The sequence below is a fragment of the Agelaius tricolor genome, unplaced genomic scaffold (assembly GCF_023055355.1).
Source record: "Agelaius tricolor isolate 1412-34295 unplaced genomic scaffold, bAgeTri1.0.p SCAF_19, whole genome shotgun sequence".
Taxonomy (NCBI): Eukaryota; Metazoa; Chordata; class Aves; order Passeriformes; family Icteridae; genus Agelaius; species Agelaius tricolor.
In genome coordinates this window covers 2,241,276-2,263,047 of record NW_027269279.1, presented here as the reverse complement: position 1 = coordinate 2,263,047, position 21,772 = coordinate 2,241,276, and the positions used below count along the sequence as shown (strand labels likewise).

The 21,772-nt window shown below is 45.6% G+C and overlaps 1 protein-coding gene across 3 annotated transcripts; it reads left to right on the top strand.

Annotated features, from left to right (window-relative positions):
- The first annotated feature begins 695 nt into the window (after nt 1–695).
- Nucleotides 696–15,964, top strand: PRPSAP2 (phosphoribosyl pyrophosphate synthetase associated protein 2). Of its 3 annotated transcripts, none has more exons than XM_071443811.1 (12): nt 696–849; nt 2,949–3,068; nt 3,503–3,653; nt 4,776–4,828; nt 4,949–5,015; nt 5,601–5,773; nt 6,696–6,811; nt 10,205–10,260; nt 12,521–12,669; nt 13,634–13,704; nt 14,651–14,797; nt 15,276–15,964. In XM_071443811.1, exons 3-12 carry the CDS (start codon nt 3,535–3,537, stop codon nt 15,432–15,434), a joined length of 1,110 nt encoding a protein of 369 aa, XP_071299912.1. In that variant the 5' UTR covers nt 696–849; nt 2,949–3,068; nt 3,503–3,534; the 3' UTR covers nt 15,435–15,964. The 3 variants fall into 3 exon arrangements, with proteins under 3 accessions (XP_071299912.1, XP_071299914.1, XP_071299913.1); XM_071443812.1 differs by having other exon boundaries at nt 724–849; nt 2,952–3,068; XM_071443813.1 differs by lacking the exon at nt 2,949–3,068 and having other exon boundaries at nt 702–849.
- Nucleotides 15,965–21,772: the final 5,808 nt, after the last annotated feature.

Here is a 21,772-nt window from a genome sequence, read left to right as displayed (position 1 = left end):
CCATCCCTCTCTGGTGGGGATGCAGATGTGGGAGCTCCAAAATTATGGCACCTTGTGGACATCACTGCGTTATTCCACATGGATTTTGCACCAGGGGTTAATTTTTGGTGGGGGGGGCAGCTGAATTGTGGTGTTGGGGTCCCCCCATCATCCCAGTCTCCCCAGCTTCCCTTTTTATTGCAAAGGTAAACAAGGCTCATGATGGATCTAGAAAAATGTATTTTATAAGGGATGGCTGAGCTGGGTTTGTTTATTCTGGAGGATGCTCAGGGCACTTATCATGGTCTTCAACTCCCTGAAAGGATGTTGTAGTGAGGAGGGGGGCTGGTCTTGAAAATGGCCTCAAGCTGACACATGGGAGATTCAGATTAGATATCAGAAAAATTCTTTTCATTGTCGGTGTGGCCAGGCATTGGCATCGGTACCCAGGGAGGTGGTGGAATCACCACACCTCGAGGTGTTGTTAGAGGCACCCGCATCTGGCGGTGGGTGATACGGTTTCGTGGTACTGCTGCGCTGACGGTCGGACTGGATGATCCTGAAGGTCTTTTCCAACACTGACGATTCTAAAATCCTAAAACTCCGAGACCCCGTCCCGATGCCAACGAGCACGGCGGGCTGAGGGGGAAGATGGCGCCCGCTCCCCTCAGCGCGGAGGGGGAAGGGGGGGGGGGGGGGGGCGTCGCCTCGGGCCCGCCCCGCCCGCCCGCGCTCCCTCCCTCACGCCCCGCCGCCATCTTGCCCGCGGAGCACCGGAGGGGCTGAGCTCCGCCGCCGCCTCTGCCTCTCCCCCTCCTTCCCCTCCGGCCGGGCCGCCTTCTCCCGGGGCCGGGGGGCCGGAGCCGGCAGGTAAGGCATTCAGCGAGGGGCGCTCCCGCCCGCTCAGCCCAGTTCAGCCGGCTGTGTGAGGGCAGGACATCCCCCCTTCCCCACACGGGGTTCCGACGCCTGAGGAATGGGCTAGGTCGCCCTTCCCTCAGGGGATGGAGCCCCTCTCCTGGGCTGCCCCTTCTCGGGGTTGTTCGGGCTGCCCGCAGGTCCCACAGGTGAGGGGCAGCGGCTGGGGCTGCGGCGTGCCCGGGCCGCTCTGGGGCGGAGGGATGGGATCCACCGGGGACACGGGGCCTGTGTGACCCACCTGGAGCACCCGAAGCACTGCAGGGAGGTGTGGGCTGGAAGGGTCTCTTAGCCCACGGGGATCGGTGAGTGTGGAGGGACGGGAAAATTCCCTGTGGGGAGATTGGGGAGAGGGTGCAGATTCCCTCCATCCCATGGGCTCCATTCTTATCCCATCCAGTTATTCCTGCCTCTGTTGCTTTCTGTGTGGACATGCTCAGTTGATGGAGGCATAAAGCCATGTGTGCCCAGTAATTGTTGTGCTCATCATGATGTGTCTGTGTAATCGTGTGCAGCCCAAAAGGAAAGGCAAGGTGTTTGTGCTGCAGCCTGTTCTGTGCTTGTGTTCAACCTTGGAAGGTTGGCCCACCTCAAACCAGAGGGTTATTGTCCCATGTACCCCTGTGGAGTCATGCCTTTGCACATCTAATAAAGTTTTGTGAGCTTGCTTTCATCCCAACACCTGTTTGAAGGTTGATATATCCATATTACTCTTGAAATGCAACTTCCCTGCCCACGCACACCATAGCCCACTTGTAGCTGTTGAAGTACATCCACAAGAAAGTCCTTGACCTATAATAAAATGAAGAGTGATGTTCACTGTTGCTTGTAAATCAGTATTTTGTGGTGTAAAGTGCACCCTCAGCAATAATTGGGAACCAACAACTCATCTTTTCAGATCTCTTAATCAGCTCCTCATTTCCCTAATCTATGGAACAAAGAAGACACACAACTGGATAAAAATACACCTTCTGAACGCTCTGTGAATGCTTTTAGTAACACAGAAAGTTGCCTCCACTCTCTTCCCATCCAGGCACACAAGCAGGGTGCTCTCAGGTGCTGTTACACCTAAAAGCATTTCAGGTTCTTCCCTCTGGTGGAGCTGAGATGGATCTTGAACACCATCATGAATATTTGATGGGTGACGGCCATTAGTTGACAGCTGGGAGTTGCAGAGAGTGAATGAGCAGCACAGCAGAGAAACACCAGCTAAGAAATGGGTTTGGTTTTTTTTAGATATTTAATTTGAGAGGGATACAGGTCTTGCTTTGGGGGCCCCTCTGCTTTTAGTGCAGTGAAACATTCAGGCGTGCTGGGCCCGAAGCTGTCGCTCTGTGCACAGTTCTGATGATGGGCAGGTTTTCAGTCATGGCAGCTCAGCCTTGGCACCAGCAGATTTGTTGTTAGGAAGTTCCTGACTTGACTTTGGCTCTTCACAAGAGTGAATCGGGTTCCTGTGACAGAGTTCAACTGAGCCAGATTGTCTGGTTGTAAAGGAGGTGTGAAGGAGTTTCATTACGGACCTAGCCAGCTGTTGCTCTAAATACAAAGCTCTTTGTTGTTGTTTTGGAGTACTTAATAGTTGATACATCATCAGCTTTTTCTAACCAATTAGGTGTGACTATTAGATAATTCTGTTTCTCAGCAGGGAGATGTTTACCAGGAAAGAACTTACTGATTTAGCTGTAACTTCTGTTTATTTTGGTTTAAATCATGCCACTCGTGTTTAATATTTCCAGTCTCCTACATAATGCTGAAATGGATGATGAAGGATTGGATTATTTATGCAGCAGAGGTGAAGTGCAGCAGGATTTTAAGATGAATGCTGCCTCCCTCTATCCAGGGCTGCTGGTCAATGGGATCTTTTTTTTTTTCTTTTTATTTGACTAAAATTTTATAGTAGAAGTAACCATGAAAATGTGATTTACAAAGAATAATAAAAACATGGAATCCCATCAAGTCCTTGGTGAGATTAGTGGTTTGTGCCTTTATTTGAAATAAAAACCAAATTATACTGATTTCCTCCTGTTATTTTTCTCCTGTTTTCACAGGAGAAATATTGCTGTCAAAGCATGACAACAGCTGCTTCAGCAAGTGGATTTGCTGTGCAAGAGGTCATTATTTACAGCTGCCAGCTTTATTGAATTCTTCCTTACCTTTCATCCTTATTTGTAAGTTTATAACTGCAAAAGTACTGGGAAGAGATTCAGCTTTGGAAATAAACTCTTCTAGCCTGGGCCCAGGAGCTCTTTTTAGCTCAATTCCACCCCAGACTGTCTTTGTGATTTTGGCAAAGTCAATAAACGTTGCTCAGTTCTGGAAAATGAACTGGACAAGGTGATGGAAAAAAAGTATCAGTGTTACTGGATGATAGCCTGAGGAAAACAGTTAAAAAGGACAAAAAAATGGTGCAAGAACGTTGTCTTGGGGGATCTTTGGAGAGCTCTATGGCAGCTGTGAAAGTGGGGATAACAGATTTTAAGGATGCTGGAATATCCAGGGTTCTGGGAGACTGCACTTTCTAAACAGAGCAAATGTCTGTCTGTCTTGTTTTGTTTTGTTTTGTTTTTTAACATGGATTTAAATGACTTTTGATCTCTTGCAGTCTTTCAGAAGCGGCAAAACAACTTAGGGTTGATGTTTTGTGTGCCATCCACTGAAATTGGGGCCATCATGAATATCACCAAGGGTGGGCTGGTGCTGTTCTCAGCTAATTCCAATTCCTCATGCATGGAGCTGTCCAAGAGGATTGCTGAGTAAGTAAAGTCTGCAGGGAATCTTCCCATTTTTTGGGTTATTCTCATGGGATTTGTTTTACTGGACATTTTTTTTCCTCCTATTTAAGGAAAGTTACAAGGGAAAACTGCTATGATTTGCAAGAATATGGAGTTTGCTCTATAGGAGAGGATATTTCAACAGCTCAATGACAGAGAGAGTAATTTGTGTTTGAATTGTTCCGTGGCAGGCTGTGACTGGCTGCAGCATTTCATAGGAAACACGTGGGATAATTAATGTTTGCATAGTGATAAATCATCATGGCAGAAGTTTTCACTCCTTGTAGTGGGGTATTTTTAGGCAGGACAGCTAAATCCCTCCTGCTCTCTGTATATTTTGGATGGGAGCATTTCTTGAGCTTCAATCCATGCAGATCTGTAGCAGAACTTTTAGGACTTGAGTACATTTTTACTGTGCTAATTAGGATGCATAACATTACTGGGAATATTAGACAAGATTGATTTCTTCCAGAGGCTTATTTACCCAAAGTTGGGTGTGCTAGGAGGAGAAAGGGGAGTGCAGAGGAACTCAGGTTATGTGTAGAAAGAATTTGGGCCTGAGTGCAGAGCATACTCTGGTCTCTTTGTAGTGATGGGGTGTAGCTAATGCTGACAAGGAACAAATGCAGCAGATATCAATCTTCCATTATCCATAAAATAGTGCTTGCTACTCTTTCCTCTTCACTCTGCATTGACTTTTTTCTATAGATAAGAGTGATTTAAAAGCAGTATTTTTAAGTATTGTGCACATGTATATTGCCCCATGTGTGTGTGCATATATATATATATATATATAGGGCAAGAAATATATTAAAAATTACAAAATGTTACATTTTTACAGCAGCATTTTTTTTTCCTGCTGCTTGTTCTGAGCTTGGCTGGAAAATAAGTTTAGCATAGTCTGCAGTGCAGCTTTTGGAAATTGTTGGTGCTTTTTAAAGAGGTGTTCACTGTAATTCCTGGTTTTATGGTTTGGGATTTTCTTTCCTTGGTTTTCTCCCACAGAACGCAGACTTTTCAGTGACTCTTGCATTATATGGGATTTACATTGGATTTGCCCTTCCTCTCCCCTTATTCACTTCTGCCTTATTTCTGTTCCTGCAGGCGCTTGGGAGTTGAGATGGGGAAGGTTCAGGTTTATCAAGAGCCAAACAGAGGTGAGCATTTAATTAACAAAACTGGAAATGCAACCTGATTTGAATGTACTGGTTCCCCTTTTCTTAGACTCTAACAAGAGATTTGCTCTTGCAAATATCACATCTTTCTCTTCTTGGCAGAAACACGAGTGCAGATTCAGGAGTCTGTGAGAGGAAAGGATGTATTTATCATCCAAACAGTTTCCAAGTGAGTAACTGTTTAAAGACCCTGTGCTGGCATTTGATCTGGGCTGTCCATAGCAATGCTTCTGTTTTCATTTTGAATCACCTTTTTTGTTTGTGATGCAGTGTAATAAGCTTATATTAACTAGGTAGAGGCTTGTGGAGACTTTTGGGTATTGGTTTTGTTGGGTTTTTTATATGTACACAAAGGCAGCTTTGGCATAAGGTAGCTTCTGCAATTTTAATTTTTAGTGACTGTAGCAATAAAACCTTCCCCCTGGTCTCTGCATTCCTTCCCTAAGTGTATTCTTTTGCTTATGTCAATCTCTTTTAAATTCTTCTCAGCTCCCTGTCTCTAGCACCATCACAAAGTTAAGATGTAGGAGGAATGTTTCCTGGGCAATGTGTCCTGTGATTCAGAAATTCTTTAATTTTATGTGAAAAGAACTTTACAAATGCTAAGATTTCTTTTTAATGGCAGCAGAAATGTAGATCTTAGCTGATGACCAGTTCTCTAAAAATGCCCTCTCCATGTCTGCTGGGTGGGAATTCTGTGGTGAATTCAGGATTTTGATGCAGCAGCTACAGGAGCTGATGTTTCTCGTTGCAGGGATGTGAATACCACGATCATGGAGCTCCTGATCATGGTGTATGCATGTAAAACCTCCTGTGCCAAAAGCATTATTGGAGTCGTTCCTTACTTCCCCTACAGCAAACAGTGCAAGATGAGGAAAAGGGGCTCCATTGTCTCCAAATTGCTGGCCTCGATGATGTGCAAAGCTGGTGAGAATGTGGCTGTCCTTAAATAATCACAGCGAGGGGGGCTCCTGCTGTCAGCTTCCAGGGTTAGAGAGATCTGTACACAAGTTTGGACTCTGTTTAAAAATAACTGCCAAGCTTTTTGTGTGTTTAAAACCTACGTAGTAAAAAGGAGAATGTAATTAGACATGTTTCTAAATTATGAGTTCATAAAAAAACCAAATTTGATACAACCATTTTCCATCGAGTTGTACTGAGCTGGCAGAATGAGTCTGCTGTGCTGAGCTGCTTTGGGCTGTGGTATCCACCTCTCATAAAACCATCCTTTGCCTTTCCTGCAGTCTGGAACAGTTGTGCCTTGTCATTTCTATCTTGTTTTTTACTTGTTGGATGAATGCACTTTGTCCTTTACATCTGAGACCATGTGGGAGAATGAGATTATTCATTTTCACAGCCTTCAACACATTTTCTACTTCTTTCCTTTCACTCCCATCCCTGGGAAAAAGCAGGCAGTTATAACAAACTGTGGGATCTGGGCTGTTATTTTGGGAGAAGTGGTTTCTGATTAGGAGCTTGGCCCATTTTTCAGGAGTTCAGAACTAATGAGCGTGCCAGGATCTTGCTGTGTGGCACAGGACAAATCAATGCTTCCATTTTGTCCTGTGTCCAGTGGAGAAGGATCTTGCCTGCCTCAGTGTGGCACTGCAGAGTCACTTATGTGCAGTGTTCTGAGGTTCTTCTTTAAAAGTCACTCTGGAAGCCTCAAAACACATGAATGCCAGTGTGCTTAAGAGGGACTAAAATTAATTTATTGTGTATTTTCACTCAGTGTTCTCATGCAGCTTAGAGATTTTCTGAACAAGCTGCAATGAAACTTAGAAAAATAAAGTGTCTGTTCTCTCTTCTTAATGTGCTTCTCTGTTTGTCTCACTATTTTATTTTAAAGGACTAACTCATCTTATTACCATGGATCTACATCAGAAGGAAATTCAGGGGTTCTTCAATATTCCAGTTGATAATTTGAGAGCATCTCCATTTTTACTCCAGTACATCCAAGAAGAGGTGAGGAAGGCCTGTTATTACAGTTGGGTTTTTTCATTCTTTTCTGTCATGTCTCAGGCCATCTGAAACAAATCCCTCTGAAAAGATTAACTCTTCAAACTGAATTTTAAGGGGAGAAGGGTCATGTTGGGGCAGGGAGTGATGTTGGGAACTGTTGGTTCTTCTCTTCCCCACATTTAACTTTTGCTTTCTTGAAGAGCTGATGTTTTCTTACTTATGCAGCAGTGCTGGTTTTTCTCTTAGATGTATTCCCCTAACACTGACAAAAATTAGCATTTTCTTGTTCTCAATGTCCTTCCTTTTCTATTTCCAGTTTCCTTGACATTTATAGGAAGGGCTGCTTGTGTTGGCATCCATTTAAATCACATAATAAGAAACACTTTGGAAGTTGTAAACTATGAGAGAGGCTGTTGATGGTGCTCTGAAAGTCAGGCTGGTGGGTGGAAATCTCACTCACTGTTAGTTCAGACTGCATGCCTTGACTTGAGGAGCTTAACTTGGGATGTTCTGTGCCTCCCTTTCTCCATCTTCTTTTTATAAGGGTTTTGAGAAGTGCTACTGGTAGATTGGCCTGTACAAAATGTGCAAATGATAATTGTAGGTATAAGATGCACGTTAAGCCTCTGACTAATGGTAATTTGGAATAAAGCAAATGCTTTCTTCCTGATGAGAGAAAGGGTTTAGCTCACTCTTGCTTCTGAATCCAAGCTATTTCTTTTTATAAAGCTAGGAATGCCTCAATTTAAAAAACAAAACACACCCCACCCCACCCCCTTAAAGAAACCCAAACCAACATGATTTTGTTATGACAGTATTAAAATCTATTTGAATTCCTCATTATAGTTTCATTTGGTAATAGAGTCAAAGAGGATGGCAGAACAAAACTCCAGGCTTTGCCACAGTCATTCACCTGCTGTTCCAGGAAAGAAGTATTGCACATTGTAAGCACTTCCTAACTTAAAAAAAAAAAGAACAAAAGTGGAAAACCAAACACACAGACACAAGACAAGTTTTGCCTTTATGTGTTGCTTGAAACTGTGGTTTATGGTCAATAACAAGATCATGGTCCTGATTTGTCTTGAAGCACATTTTGATTCCTGAGCTTTCAGTGGTTTACACAGAATTTTTGCAGCTTTGAGTCTGACACTGCTGTGCAATCTAAAAAGTAGTGACATTTGTAGAGATCTGAAGTGTGTGTAGAAAAATTTTAAAAGATACTTTCAGTTCTTCATCCCTCTGCTCATCCATGAGGGGATTTTCTAAAAGCAGAGTGAACTGCATGGATCTGATCACATGGGCTCTGTACTGGCACTCTGTACCTTCACCAGCCAGATCTTCTACCTGTGCTTAAAACTTTGAACCATTGCTGCTCAGGGGGAATTTAGTACTCACCTCCAGTTCCTGGTGGCCACAACTTGCTGGGTATCCTGCACTGGGAATGGCAGAGCTTTGAAAGCTCTGGGGCTCATGATGGGATGTACTGAGGAGCATGAAATGGAATCCAGCTTGATAGGAATGAAAGTCACTTAAAAAACATCTCACTGAAAGTTAGGAGAATGAGGGCTTGCAGTTGTTTCCTGTTGGAAATTTATGCCTAGATGTGAAGGGAATCACTTGCTGTTCTGGGATGAGGACAGTGCAATCAGTGAAATTCCTGTGATATAAAATAGTTGGGTATTTAGTTTGGTGTGCTTGGCAAATGTTGGATATTTGGTGGCTTCTCTTTGCTTTTAGCAGGTGTTAATCCCAGAGTGACACAGCCCTTTGTTACATGGACATGTTGACACCTCAGAGTCTTTGGGATGACATTTCTGACTTCATTTTTGAAGAGCTGAGAACAAATTTGTTAATTTGGCAGAGGAAAAATGAGGCAATGGTGTCTGAACTAGATCAAAGCTTTTATTATGTTGAGTGACAGGCCCTGCCTTGTCCATACCTTCCATCATGTTAATCTTTGTAGCCTCTTGTATAACTCAGTGTTTGTCAGGGACAGAACATGCTGAATTCCCAGTTTATAGGTGGAGTTACCAACATTGTGGATTATTAATGTTGCCTGACGTCCTCAGAAAATTTCTTATTTTCTGTTGGTTGAATCCTTGCCCAAATTCAGAACTTATTTTTTCTTTCCCATGCCTACTTCAGGTGGAGCTTTTGGCAATAATCAGCCAGTGCAGCTTGTATATTGTGGGTCAGATTGTGGAAGAACTTACTTTGCCTGTGTTGGCAGAAACCCCAAGTATTTCTGTGCTCTGGAATGGGCGTTTGGTATCTGACAAAGCAGTGAACTGCATGACAGGGTGTCATCCCCACAAATCTATGAATTCCATCCCTAACAGATCAATTTGCAGGTATTTAGTGAAGAGTCTTCCATCCCTTACACTGGGATGCAGAGGACTGGACCTGCTCTGGAGGACTTTGCTTGGCTCAGGACTGTGGTTTTTGGCTAGAAGGACAGACAGGTTCCCTAAGCTGCTCTCCATAGAGATGGATCATCCCAGGGCAGCACAGGGAAGGAAAAGGCTGAGTGTGCAAGGAGTGGGGTAAAATGGGATACCAGAGGAAGTGCACTTGGAGTTGCTGTTGGAAAAGAGAGCTGGAAGTGTGGATGTGGAATGCTTGGGAAGTTACAAACCAATGAATCTGATGTGGAGTCACTGTTTGCAGGGAAAATGGAGATGAGGATAAGAAACTTTGGAGAGATGGGGACTAAAATGGGGATCAGGAGTCTGGAGTGAAAAACCATATGAGATGGGGCAGGGGCAGCAAACTGAGGAGCAGACTGTGCTTGTGGAGGCTGTCAGACATCAGAGGGAAACCCAGACTGCTGGCCTCATCCCTCTGGTGCTGTCAGCATTTCAGCAGCACTGTGAGACTGAGCCTCCTGCATCAGTGCAGTGACTGTGGAAGTTTTATCCCTTCCCATGGTCCAGAGAGAGAATCGATGTGATGTGATGTGATGTGATGTGATGTGATGTGATGGAGCCATGTGACATTGCTTGGGGTACTCTATAAGACAATAGGAAGTTGTAAAATGCTGGTTTTTAGTCATGAAAGACAATTTAGGTTGAACAGGAAACTTGAATTTTGATGGTTTCCTGTTTCTTTTAACACTTGTGGGTGTAATGCTGATGTCCTAAAGCAGTTATTTTTCTGTCATCTCTACTGTAAAATGGAGTTTATAAAAGGTACAGTTTGAAGTTAATACCTGAATTTTCTATATGTGTTTTTACTGAGCTGCCAACCCTGATCATGTACCATGGATTCTTGAGGTTGCTTTCTTAGGTAAAATGTTCAATGCTTAAAATTCTGGCAAAATAAAGTTCTCTGATTCTTACTGAGTTTAAATTTGTCTAAAGATATGAAGTGGACATTGCTATCTGTTATTTACTACAGATACCAGACTACAGGAATGCTGTAATTGTGGCCAAATCTCCTGCATCTGCAAAGAGGTGGGTAAGATCTGCTCTCTGCCTTAGAGCAGCAAATCTCTGTCGGGATTTTCTTCTTAGGATCAAGTCAAGGACAAATATTCCATAATTAGAAGATGCAGCCTTCACACCCCTCCCAATTCTCCTCTGTCAGCTGGGTAGTTTTTACATCATTGCTGTAATCCTAATAAATCTAAGGAGAGTAAAAAAAAAACCAAACCAAAAGGATGTGGTAAATCAGTGCAGTGCTTATGATTAAGATTTTTAATCATGTTATATTTGTGTGCATTTACATTATAAATCTGCTGTAAATGAGGAAGAGTGGCTGGAGGTGTAATGCCATGAATCCAGATGAGTTTATTAATGTGGGCATAACTAAGAACATGGCTGATCAGATCCTGAGCACAGATGGTGAATCTGGGTTTGCTGTTTGAGATGATTGTGATTGTCAAGTCTCTGCTGGTTGAATGACTGTTCTTAATCCATGAAGCTTTTTAGTTGACTGTTCCTAACCTGTGGAATTACACTGCTGTCAGCAGGTGCTGTAAGAGCTGGATGATGGTTTAAGAGAGGCTGTATTTGCTGGTGACAAACCAAGAGTTTGTTGAAAAGATATTTGGACTTCCATGCCAATGAATTCTGATACTCTGTGTTTTCCCTATTTTCTGTAACAAACCACCTTTTGTCATCTTTTTTCTCCAGCAGTACTTTTTGTGATTTCTTTTGTTTTGGCCAGGTAACTTGACATTTGTTTCTTTTCCATTTCTTTTCCACGGTGTCAGTGTTGCCTCTTGGGTGGAGGCAAGGGTTTGTTGCAGCATTTTAATGCTTATCCAGTAATTGTCAATGCCAGCAAATAGACAGATGAGTTGCACATCATGCAGTGATTTGTGCAGGAGAGGATCCCAGGATGTATTGTTTAGCTTCTTCACATGCTCCCATGAGTATTTAAGGACAGTATGTGAAGAGTTACATTGTATTGGGAGAGGGATAATTGGATGGTTCAGCTTAATCCAGGCTGAAAACAATCTAGGAAAATACTTTTGATGAATGCCTTGTGAAAAAGAACCCTTGTGTGTTGAAGTTCAGAATGTCTCTGTGGTTTCTGAGCTCACTGGGGAATTAATAAATCATTTGGCTGTTACTCTGAACTTTATTCAGTTTAATACTGCATTTTAAGGTAATTAATAGAGTTTTATTGATATGATTATTCCTGCTAAGTCATAACTGTTATTGTTTGTAATAATAATTACCTATAATTAACTACTTGCAAAAATATTGCAACTGTATGATAACCACAGGGTGGAAGAGTCTTCATTTTTAATTAGCTGAGTATCACGATGGGCAAATTATTGTCTGGACTTTGTATTGTTTGGGTAGTGAAGTAAGGCTTGAGGACAGAGGAGGTGATTCAGGCACTGCTCTGAGGTGCTGATGTTAGAGCAGAGTGAATCACTCTGGATTTGCTGGCCTTGCTTGGACCACAGGAGGCTTGGATGGGTGCTTAGGCAGGATCCCAAACCTTGGGTGTGCAAGGTAAGGTGGCATGGATGTGCTAATTGGTATTTGCTGCTTCCAATATCTGGGATGCAAAATCCTATTTTCCTGACTCTCTGCTTTTCCCACTCCCCCAAGTAACCTTACACTTCTTTACAGAAATTTCTCATTTTAGTTGAAGAAATACTGCAGTGTGAAGGAACTTCATGTCACCTAATTAAAAAATCCAAGCTGTTCAACTCCCAAGTGTGATTTGTCAGGCAGAATGATCATCTGGATCCCCTTTTCCATAGGGTATCTCAGGTTATGTGTCAGCAGGTCAGGGATATTGTCTTTATTTACTACTAAATAAATAGGTGAACACTTATTTTCTCTTTTTAAAGGAGTATTTTTTCCCTATTCAACGCAGACAATCCAGACATTAGGGCTGTTCTTGGTTACTGTTGGATGTGTCCTGCTAAAGCATGGGATCCCTGAAGGCTGGAAGTGTTATTTTGGCTCTTGGGCAAAGCAGAAGGGAGCAGTCAGCATTTTGGGACTTGCAGCATTCATCCTTTGCTTTAAGGCCCATATGGGCCCTTTGAAGGTTACTCTGACTTTTACAAACCTGATAAAAAAAGATCCTGAGGGGCAACCGATTTCTCTATGAATTCTCCTAAAATTTTAAGATTGTTTGACTTCCCTCTGAAACATTAGCAATAAAATGAAAACAAGTGAGGGTTGTACACAGGTGGGTTATTTGAAATGTGACCTTGCCCTGATATTTTTAACCCTTTCCCTGCAGGGCCCAGTCGTTTGCCGAGCGCTTGCGGTTGGGGATCGCGGTGATCCACGGGGAAGCTCAGGACGCCGAGTCGGACATGGTGGACGGGCGGCACTCCCCTCCCACAGCCAAATACGTGGCTGCCATCCACCCCAGCCTGGAGATCCCCAGTAAGTAAGTGTGGGGGGAAGGTGTTACCTGGTGCTTTTGGGGGTTTAGGGATTGGGTTTGGCACGGGTGGATTGGCTAAAAGGAGTGGTTCTTCACAGAGGGAAAAAAAAATCATCTTTCATAGTGGGGAGAAGATGATTCCTGTCACCACATTTCTCCTCACAGAGAAAAGCAAGGCACAATTCTTCCCAGGAATATTTCTGGGTTTCATATTCTCTGAACCTCAGAGAAAGGAAAAAGAATTCTTATCATTTGCTGTGCCTGTGTTTGTGCAAAAGTAGAATGCAATATAGAAATTGTTTACCCAAAGTGATGGTGTTTTATTTCCTTGGCCTATCAGGGCCAAGAGTGTGTGTGTGTGTGTCTGTGTGTGTGTGTGTGTGTGTGTTGTTGGGACTGTTGGCTGACAGTCACAAGTTCTGTGCAGTTATGTGCAAAGTTAAGTGCTTAGCAGATTCAGTTTAGATATAATGTAATATAATATAGAATAAAATAGTATAATAAAATAATTAATTAGCCTTCTAATAAAATCAAATACTGCATTTCTCTCCCCCTCATTGGGGGTTCCCTGCAAATACTGTAGATTCCTTCTTGCTTGAGTGTGGATGTGACCTACAGCTGCACTACCAGAACTGCAGGGCATAAACCCAGCCTGGGTGTCAATGGGTGACTGAACTGGTTGTGTCTGTAAGCCACTCTGTTTCTGTGCTGAAATTAAGAGTTAATTGAATTGGTAAAGAATTCAGGTATAAATGAATATAGTTAATATTTTAATTAAGTTTAAAAAATATTTATGTGTTAGAATCCTGCTGGTTTTCATTCAGTAGTGGTGTTGAAATAGTTGCTGTTTCATGTCTCTAATAGTGGTGACCCATCAGACATTTCCATAGTTCAAATAAATTATATAAACTTCCTCTTTTCTTTCTTCTTTCTACCCCTCTGAAAACATCTGCCATTAATCAGTGCTGATTCCCAAGGAAAAACCACCCATCACAGTTGTTGGAGATGTAGGAGGAAGAATAGCTATCATTGTGGTAAGTGAGATGCCCTCAGTTCTCATCAATTCTATCAAACATGTCAAAGTTGCAGAAATCAAGTAGCTGTTCTGTGTCAGCCACTAAACTTTGGCTGCTGGTGAGCTTCTGATAGGATGGGGCAGCACTGAGCAGCCTCACAAAGCTGCCTGGGAGCTCTGAAGGGATCCATTCTGGAAGCAGCACTGGGACCTTGTTTCCATGAGCAGAGCAGGTGGAATTCTGTTCAGTGCTTACCTGAAGGGCTTCAGCTGCTGCCTGCACCCCACAGGAGGAGGGCAGAATCCCCCTGTTCCCACTGCTGGGTTTGGGAGTGCCAGTGAGGCTGAGGTGATGGATGTGCACTTGCTGGAACAGGTCTGGAGGAGGCCACCAAGATGATCAGAGGGATGGAGCAGCTCTGCTATGAGGAGAGGCTGAGAGAACTGGGATTGTTCAGCCTGGAAAAGAGAAGGATCTGGGGTGACCTAATTGTGGCTGTCAGTACCTGAGCAGAGCCTGCAAGAAAGGTGGAGAGAGATTATTTATAAGGGCCTGCAGTGACAGGACAAGGGGGAATGGCTTCAGACTTACAGCAGAGTAGGGCAGATTGGATAGAAGGGAGAAATTTTTCTCTATGAAGGCAGCTGTGGCTGCCCCATCCCTGGAAGCATTCCAGGCCAGGCTGTGTGGAGCTCTGAGCAGCCAGTTCTAATGGGAGCTGTCCCTGCCCATGGCAGGGCTTGGAATGAGATGATCTTTAAGGTCCCTTCCAACCCAGGCCATTCTATGATTCCTTGATGCACTTTCCTCTGGAGCAGGGTGTATCTCTGGGTTTGTCAAGGAAAAGAACAATTTTCTGATAGTTTGAGGTTGGTTACACCTTTTCAAGCTGTGCTGTCAGTCAGGTGTGCTGTGTTGGTCTGTCTGATGTGGTGAACCCTCAGTGACTCTGGGATTTTGGCAGGATGACATCATAGATGACGTTGACACCTTTCTGGCTGCAGCTGAGACCCTCAAGGAGAGAGGGGCCTACAAGATCTTTGTCATGGCCACCCATGGCCTGCTGTCCTCAGATGCTCCCCGGCTGATCGAGGAGTCTGCCATCGATGAGGTCAGTGTGGGCTCTGGGGCCATTTCTCCTGAATTGGTTATTGACATATGCTGGCATCAAGGATTTAGATGGGAGCTTCCTGCTTCAGGCTTTCTCCCTGTGGAATTGTGGGCTGGAATATTGGCATCCACATGTCTTTAAACCAGAGCAGTGGGAAATGCGGGAAGTGGTGAGGTGCTGGACTGTCAGTATCAGCACACCTTTCTCTTCAGTGGTGGGGTATTCCTGTACCTCCTCTGGATCTGTGTGGCAGAATGAAGGAATGAATGAAAGGAAGGAGGGACAGTGCCATTAGTATCCATGGAACCTGTGGCAGCACATGGCCCTTCCTGACACTGGGACCCTGACAGTAATGTAAAATGTTGTTTTGTCAGCCAGGGTGGTTTGGTGGGATCTGTAAAACTCCTTTTCACCCTTCCAGTATAAAAGGTGGAAAACAAAAGTGCTACATCTTCCTGACCATTTCTTCTTCCTGTAGGTGGTTGTTACAAACACAATTCCACACGAAATACAAAAACTTCAGTGCCCTAAAATCAAGACTGTGGATATCAGCATGATCCTGTCAGAAGCCATTCGCAGGATCCACAATGGGGAGTCCATGTCCTACCTTTTCAGGAATATAGGAGTGGATGATTAAAGCTTCTTCCTCTAAATAAACACCCGGGCCAAACTGGAAGCGAACAGAGAACGAGCTGTGAAGCGTTGTGCTTTCCTTAATATTTCCATTGAGCCACTTCTTGTTTTCTCTTGGTTTAAGTATCAAGGTAGAACAGTTTTTAAGACAATTTTTTTTTTTTTCCTTTGCAGGGTTTTTTGGAGTTGGGGAGGGTTGGTGGGAATAAACGTTTTACAGAAAAACTGTTCTAGTTGCTTTTAGGTTAGTTGCACTATACACGATGGAAAAATCCCACAAAACACTTGAGGCAAGAATTTGGCTTCTAAATTAAGCATTCCTTTTCCAAAGCTGCTTGCTACAAGTGCTTTAAATGATAATAAAATGAAGTGACTGTATCATATTTGCATTTTAAAAGCCAAAAAGGTTGTACTGTTGTATGCAGTCCAGTGATTTTGTAGGAGTGCTTTTATAGAAAAGCATATGGAATATGCACCTGTATTTATTTTCTGCGACAAAGAATAAAAACTTGTTTTGTGTGAGCTTTCTAAAAATGCTCATGTGCTGCTCCTTTGTTTTCTAAACTGTGTGTCCTTAAATATGGTCAGGGAGCAACAGGGACTTGCTCAGACCATGGCACAGATTCCCAGAGAAGCTGTGGCTGCCCCTGGATCCCTGGAAGTGTCCAAGGCCAGTTTGGATGGGGCTTGGAGCCACCTGGGATAGTGGAAGGTGTCCCTGCCATGACAAGGTCTTGGAATGAGATGATCCTTCCCAACCCAAACCATTCTGTGCCTCTTTGACTTGGGGATATTGTGGGGGGTGTAGGTTCCAGCTGGTAAAATCCAAACCAGCTCATCACAGGTAAACTGGGGGTGTTTTTTGAGGTTTCTTGCCTGCCCTGAATGCGTGGATGAGCTAAAATCTACGCCACAGAGCAGAGCTGAACTTGTCCAGGTTTGTTTTCCCAGCCCTCCTTGGGCAGGTGTGGGTGGAATGGCCGGCTGGCTGCCAGGCAGCAGCTCCCAGTCCCAGGGACTCCAATTCCTCACCTGCTGCAGAGAAAACAGTGGTGGAATTGATGAGCATTTCGAGGCTGTTTGGTTTCATCTTTCCATCATGTCCTACAAATGAGTGTAAAGCTTTTGGCGTGTTCAGAAGTGAAAATTAACCTTTGTTGACACCGTTTCTATGTTGGACACAAACTTCCAAGGACTTTGGAGGGTTCATTGACTTGAAAGGATAAAACCAGGTGCTTTCCTTAATGTTAATGGATACACCAGGCTGATTTATTGACACGTGTGGGTACTTTGGATGTGTTAATGCAGGTCAAATTCCAGCTGAGCACTGAGGGGGAAGGTCGGTTCCTCTCAGGGCTGTGCAGAGTGGCTGCGGCTCCTTCAAAGAGAGGAGGAATGCTGACCTGACTCGGTGATGGGCACATTGACTGCACCGTGTTTATTTTATTAGTGAGACCTTGTGGAGGTGTGCTGCCACTTGGCAACGAGCCAGACAAGCGTCCAATGCAGCAAATTGAAGGCTAAGTACCCCAAAATGAGGGATTCTGAGGTGGTTTCCTGTGCCTGTCTCATGCTGTCTCCTCTCTTCTTCAGAGGAATTGCTGTCTTCCTCTCTCCACAGCTCCCTGACAGGAGGATGCAGGTGAGGGTTGGTCTTTTCTCCCAGTTAACAAGAGGAAACAATCTCAAGTTGCACCAGGAGAGGTTAGGTTGGCTATTAGGAAAAATCTCATGGGAAGGGTTGTCAAATGTTGGTACAGACTGCCCAGAGCAGTGGTGGAATCACCAGATTTAAAAGCAGTGTAGATGTGGAATAATGCTTGGACTCAATGATCTTAGAGGACTTCTCCAGGCCAAATGATTCCATGATTCTGTGATCTCCTCTGTGGGGGTCTCTCCTGGTCAGCCCTTGCTGCCATGCCAGGCTCCACCTCAGGCATTCACCCAGCTCCTGTTTGGTCTTTGCTTTAAAACACAGAAAACCCCAACTTTGCCTGGTTTCGTGCAGTTATACAATTATGATATTGATGAGGGCTCAGGAATTTGGGAACAAACTGCACCCATAAGGCTGGGCTGCTGTCCTTTGGCTGTTGATAGGGTGGTGGAAAGGGAGGGAAGCACATGAGGCATCACTCAGACATTTTTCAAGCCTGCCCATCTGTGAGACACTGAAATCAGGTGGAGTGGAGAGGGTGGGGAGCAGCAGGGGCCAGGCTGCCCACCCAGGCACCTTTGGAAGCACAATTCCTCCTGCTGGGCTGTTTAATGGTAAATGCCCTTGGGCTGCTAATGAGTTACTGATTCAGTCACCCTGTGAGGCTGAGGATGAAGAAGGAGGCAGAGGAATGGAGTTAAATTCCACTGCTGGCTCTGTTACCCCCTCACATCAGCTCAGCATTCTGACCTTGTTGTTGTAGTGGTTTATTTTTCCTTAAATGTTGGTGTGGAAATATGGGTAAGAGCCTTTTGTTCCTTTCTGCTTTCTTGATTGAATAGATTTTCTTTTCAGGGCTGGAATATTTTCTGCGTGGAATATTTGAAAGCTTCTATTATTTTCTTGTCATTTTCACTTGTGTATTCTGTGTGTTGTGCTGTGTGGAGCCGGGCTGGGAGAGCTGGGGATGTTCATCTGGAGAAGAGAGGGGTGTGGGGACACCCTAGAGCCCCTTCCAGTGCCTGAAGGGGCTCCAGGAGAGCTGGAGAGGAGCTTTGGACAAGAGCTTGGAGTGACAGGACAAGGGAGAATGGCTTCCCACTACAGAGGGCAGGGTTAGATGGAATATTGGGGAAAAATTCTTCCCTGTGAGGGTGGGGAGGCCCTGGCACAGGGTGCCCAGAAATCTGAGACTACCCCTGGATCTTGGAGGGTGTCCAAAGCCAGGCTGGACAGGACTTAGAGCAACCTGAGACAGTGGAAGGGGTTTGGAACAAGCTGAGATTTAAGGTCCCTTCCAGTCCAAACCATTCTGGGGTTCTGTGACTTGCTCTGTTTTGTATAAATCCTCTGCCCTGCTCACCCCCTAGGAAAGGCTCCTATAGCCTGGGAGCAAGGTGGAATTAACCACAGAATTAAGCAATTAACCATCTCTCCCCCAGCCTCTGCTGGCTGTGAGCAGCTCTGCCCCTGCTCTATGACAGGGTGCTGAGCCAAATGCCCTGATAGCAGCCCTGATAACAGCAACAACCATCAGCTACAGCAGCCCCAGATAAAGACTCTCCAGCTGCATTTATTCTGCCTTGCAGAAAAATCCTGGCCAAAGCTGTGTCCTATTAGCCAACCTGTCTGCTGGGGATGGCACTAGGGCAGGAACATCCTCCCTGCTTCCCCCTCTCCAGGTGCTTCCTTTTGCTATTCATGGCTCCAGGTTCCTGGGGTGCAGCCACCGTTTGGTGTAATTAAGCTCGAGTTGCAGAGCTCCCATTAATTATCGAGTCTCCTGTCTCTTGGCTTCTTGTCTGGGAGACTTGGGTCCTAGTGACTCGTCTGGGTTTTAGGGAAAGGGTGCTCTGTGCTGATCTTTCCTCCTCCCAGCCTTCCTGCAGGGTGAACAGGAGCACCACCAGTGGCTGGGAGTGACATGGCCTGGTGGCCACTAAGTACAGACATGGAGCCAAACATCCATTTCCACCATTCCTGCATGCCCCTGGCGACTTCAACAAACTATGGCTGTCCCGAGTTTGGTTTTTCCCCCTCTTATTTCTGTCTGATCTTGACAACCTGTTTGTTGGTCCCTCTCCTTGCACAGGGTTTGTGGCAAACACAGCCAGGTGTGCCTCCTCATCCTCCTGGAGACAAGAAAGTCAATCCCAAACCCAGCAGGGATGTCCAGATGAGCTGGGCTGTGGGAGCATCACACTCAGCTACCTTCATCTTATGTGCTAAAAGATTTTCTTGCTAAATACACACACATCCCTCATCCCACATGGGGGCTCTTTGGCCACGCTTTACTTTCAGTAACAACGGGGCCATCTGTGCCCTGTTGCTCCAGTTCCGACCTTATTTTTTCCACCTCCTTTTCCCGAGTTATCCCCTGGGGGAGCACCAAAGCTGGTTCAGCTGGCAGGGCACCTGCGAGCACCTGAGCTCCTCCCCTGCTCCTGCAATCGGTGCCTCGCTCCTGGCCAGCAGCGAGGGCTCGGTCGCTGTCGCCGGCTCCGGGCGGAATGTCACCCGTGTGTCGTGTGATTAAGACAATGAGCTCTGTCGCAGCAGATGGGCCATTTCACAGTCTCGAAAGCTTTGGGAGGAGCCGCGCAGGGGGTAATTAACACAGCCCTGCTAACTCAGCTTTCTCCGGTGTCCTACGGTGAGGTTGGAGTCAGCTCAGCTCCCTCCAGGTGCTCAGGGAAAAGGAGATTTTGGAGCCGAGTTGCTAATCCAGCCCCTGCAGGTCCTAACAGGGACGTGGCTGAATAGGTCACCCATTCCCTGCTTCCCCAAAGTCCTTGGGTCTTGGAAAAAAAAAAAAAAAAAACACAAAAAAACCCACAACCCCAAAAATTTGGTTTTGTGGTGCTCAAGGAGTTGGTGGGAAATGTCCCAGCAGGAGCTGAAGGGCTGAGGGCAGCAGGTTCCTGCTGGCAGAGGTGCCAGGGGGTCTCCACCATGTCCCCATACCCAAAAGGGTATCAAGGCTATCTGAAACCATTTGTGGGTGTAAATGCGTCCTTGAGGATGAACCAGGGCTGGATCAGGAGCAGAGACAGGTCTAGGACTGCAGTCAGTGTTGAGCTGCAGCAGTATCCATGGTTTTCTGTCTCTTTTCTCCTTCCTGGCAGGCAATTTATGCTCTTCTGGCACTGGCCCGAGTGTTTGTGCCTGTCTGCATCTCACCTGGGGTATTTACAGCTGCCCTGTTGTGGGGAGTGTGGCCTTGGTCCCCATTCCAAGGAATCCCGTGGGACTCCTGAGTTCTGCTCTGGGAGTTCCTGCTGTCCCCTTGCCCTGCACAGTCAGTGATGGCTCTCCCCCCCTGGCAGATTGTCACAGTTCCTGAGCCTCTCCAGCACAGGTTTGGAGGGGAGAGGGTCTGGGTGTTCCTCTCCAGTCTGGTGCTCCTGCTCTCCATCTTCACCAAAATCTCAGTGAGATTTTAGCCCCACCTTCAACTCTGTGACCAATCCAGGACTTGTTTCCAGCTGTAAGAAAGTTATTTTTGGGTTCAGACCTTGTATAGCCAAACTGGGGGAGAGCATCTGCTGCAGGATAGGATGCTCCAGGGAGCAGTGGGACAAAAAGTGGGAATTTGTGTGCAGATGCTGTCTGTGCCATCCCATGAGTTCAAAGATGGATCCAGCAGTGATGGCCCTTCCCAGGGGCCCTGATGGATGTGAGCCTGTGTGCCAGGGCTCCCAAACCTGCCTGGTAGCAGAGGTTGTGAGTGAAATGTGCTCAGAGCTTGGGCTGCATTGCCTGGGTTTGTCTCCAATCTGGCAGGGATGCTTCCAGCATTCCCAAAGGACCTGGGGCAGCCAGGGACTGAACTGGGAGTGAATTAATTCCTTTGGGGCTCATGGGTTTTCTGAGGAAAGGAAGCCTTGCAGCAGCTCCAGGATATTTAAGCCTGTGGAGTGCCTGGAAATCAGGCACTTTTCCACAGGGATGTTTTCCCCTCGTTTTAACCTCATTCACAGCTCCCTGTGTGCAGCCTCTGGTAACCACGGGAAGAGTTTATCCGAGGTAAAACAGCTCCAGAGCCTGTGATACCAGGTCTAGGGCAAGCAGGAGAGAGCCTGGCACAGACAGCCCTGGGGGGCTGCAGACAGCGAGACAGAGATCAAGAGCAAAGAGCTCAGAAAAGCTGGAGAGAAAGAAAACCTGCCTCAGGGAGCAGCCCTGCTCTGATGGAACAGGTGGATCTGACCTGGGCTCTGCTGGGGCTGAAAGAAATGTGCTTTTTCAGGTGGCTGGCAGCAAGAAAAGAGCTTTTGCAGAGCAGAGGCCGGGGCAGGAGGTGCTCCTTGCCTGTCCCTGTGTTCACCCAGTGTCTCTGGGTGTGCCATGGCTCCCTGCACGGCGTTCCTGCAGCCCAGGGCCTGGGCTGAGCTGTGGGCTGTGACAGTGTTCACAGGGTCTGAGGATGAGGGAAGAGATGAGGGTCTGGATCTGACTCCATGTTTCAGAAGGCTGATTTATTATTTTATGATATATATTACATTAAAACTATACTAAAAGAATAGAAGAAAGGATTTCATCAGAAGGCCAGCTAAACTAAGAATAGAATGGAAAGAATGATAACAAAGGTTTGTGGCTCGGACTCTCTGTCTGAGCCAGCTGGGCTGTGATTGGCCATTAATTAGAAACAACCCCATGAGCCCAATCCCAGATGCCCCTGTTGCATT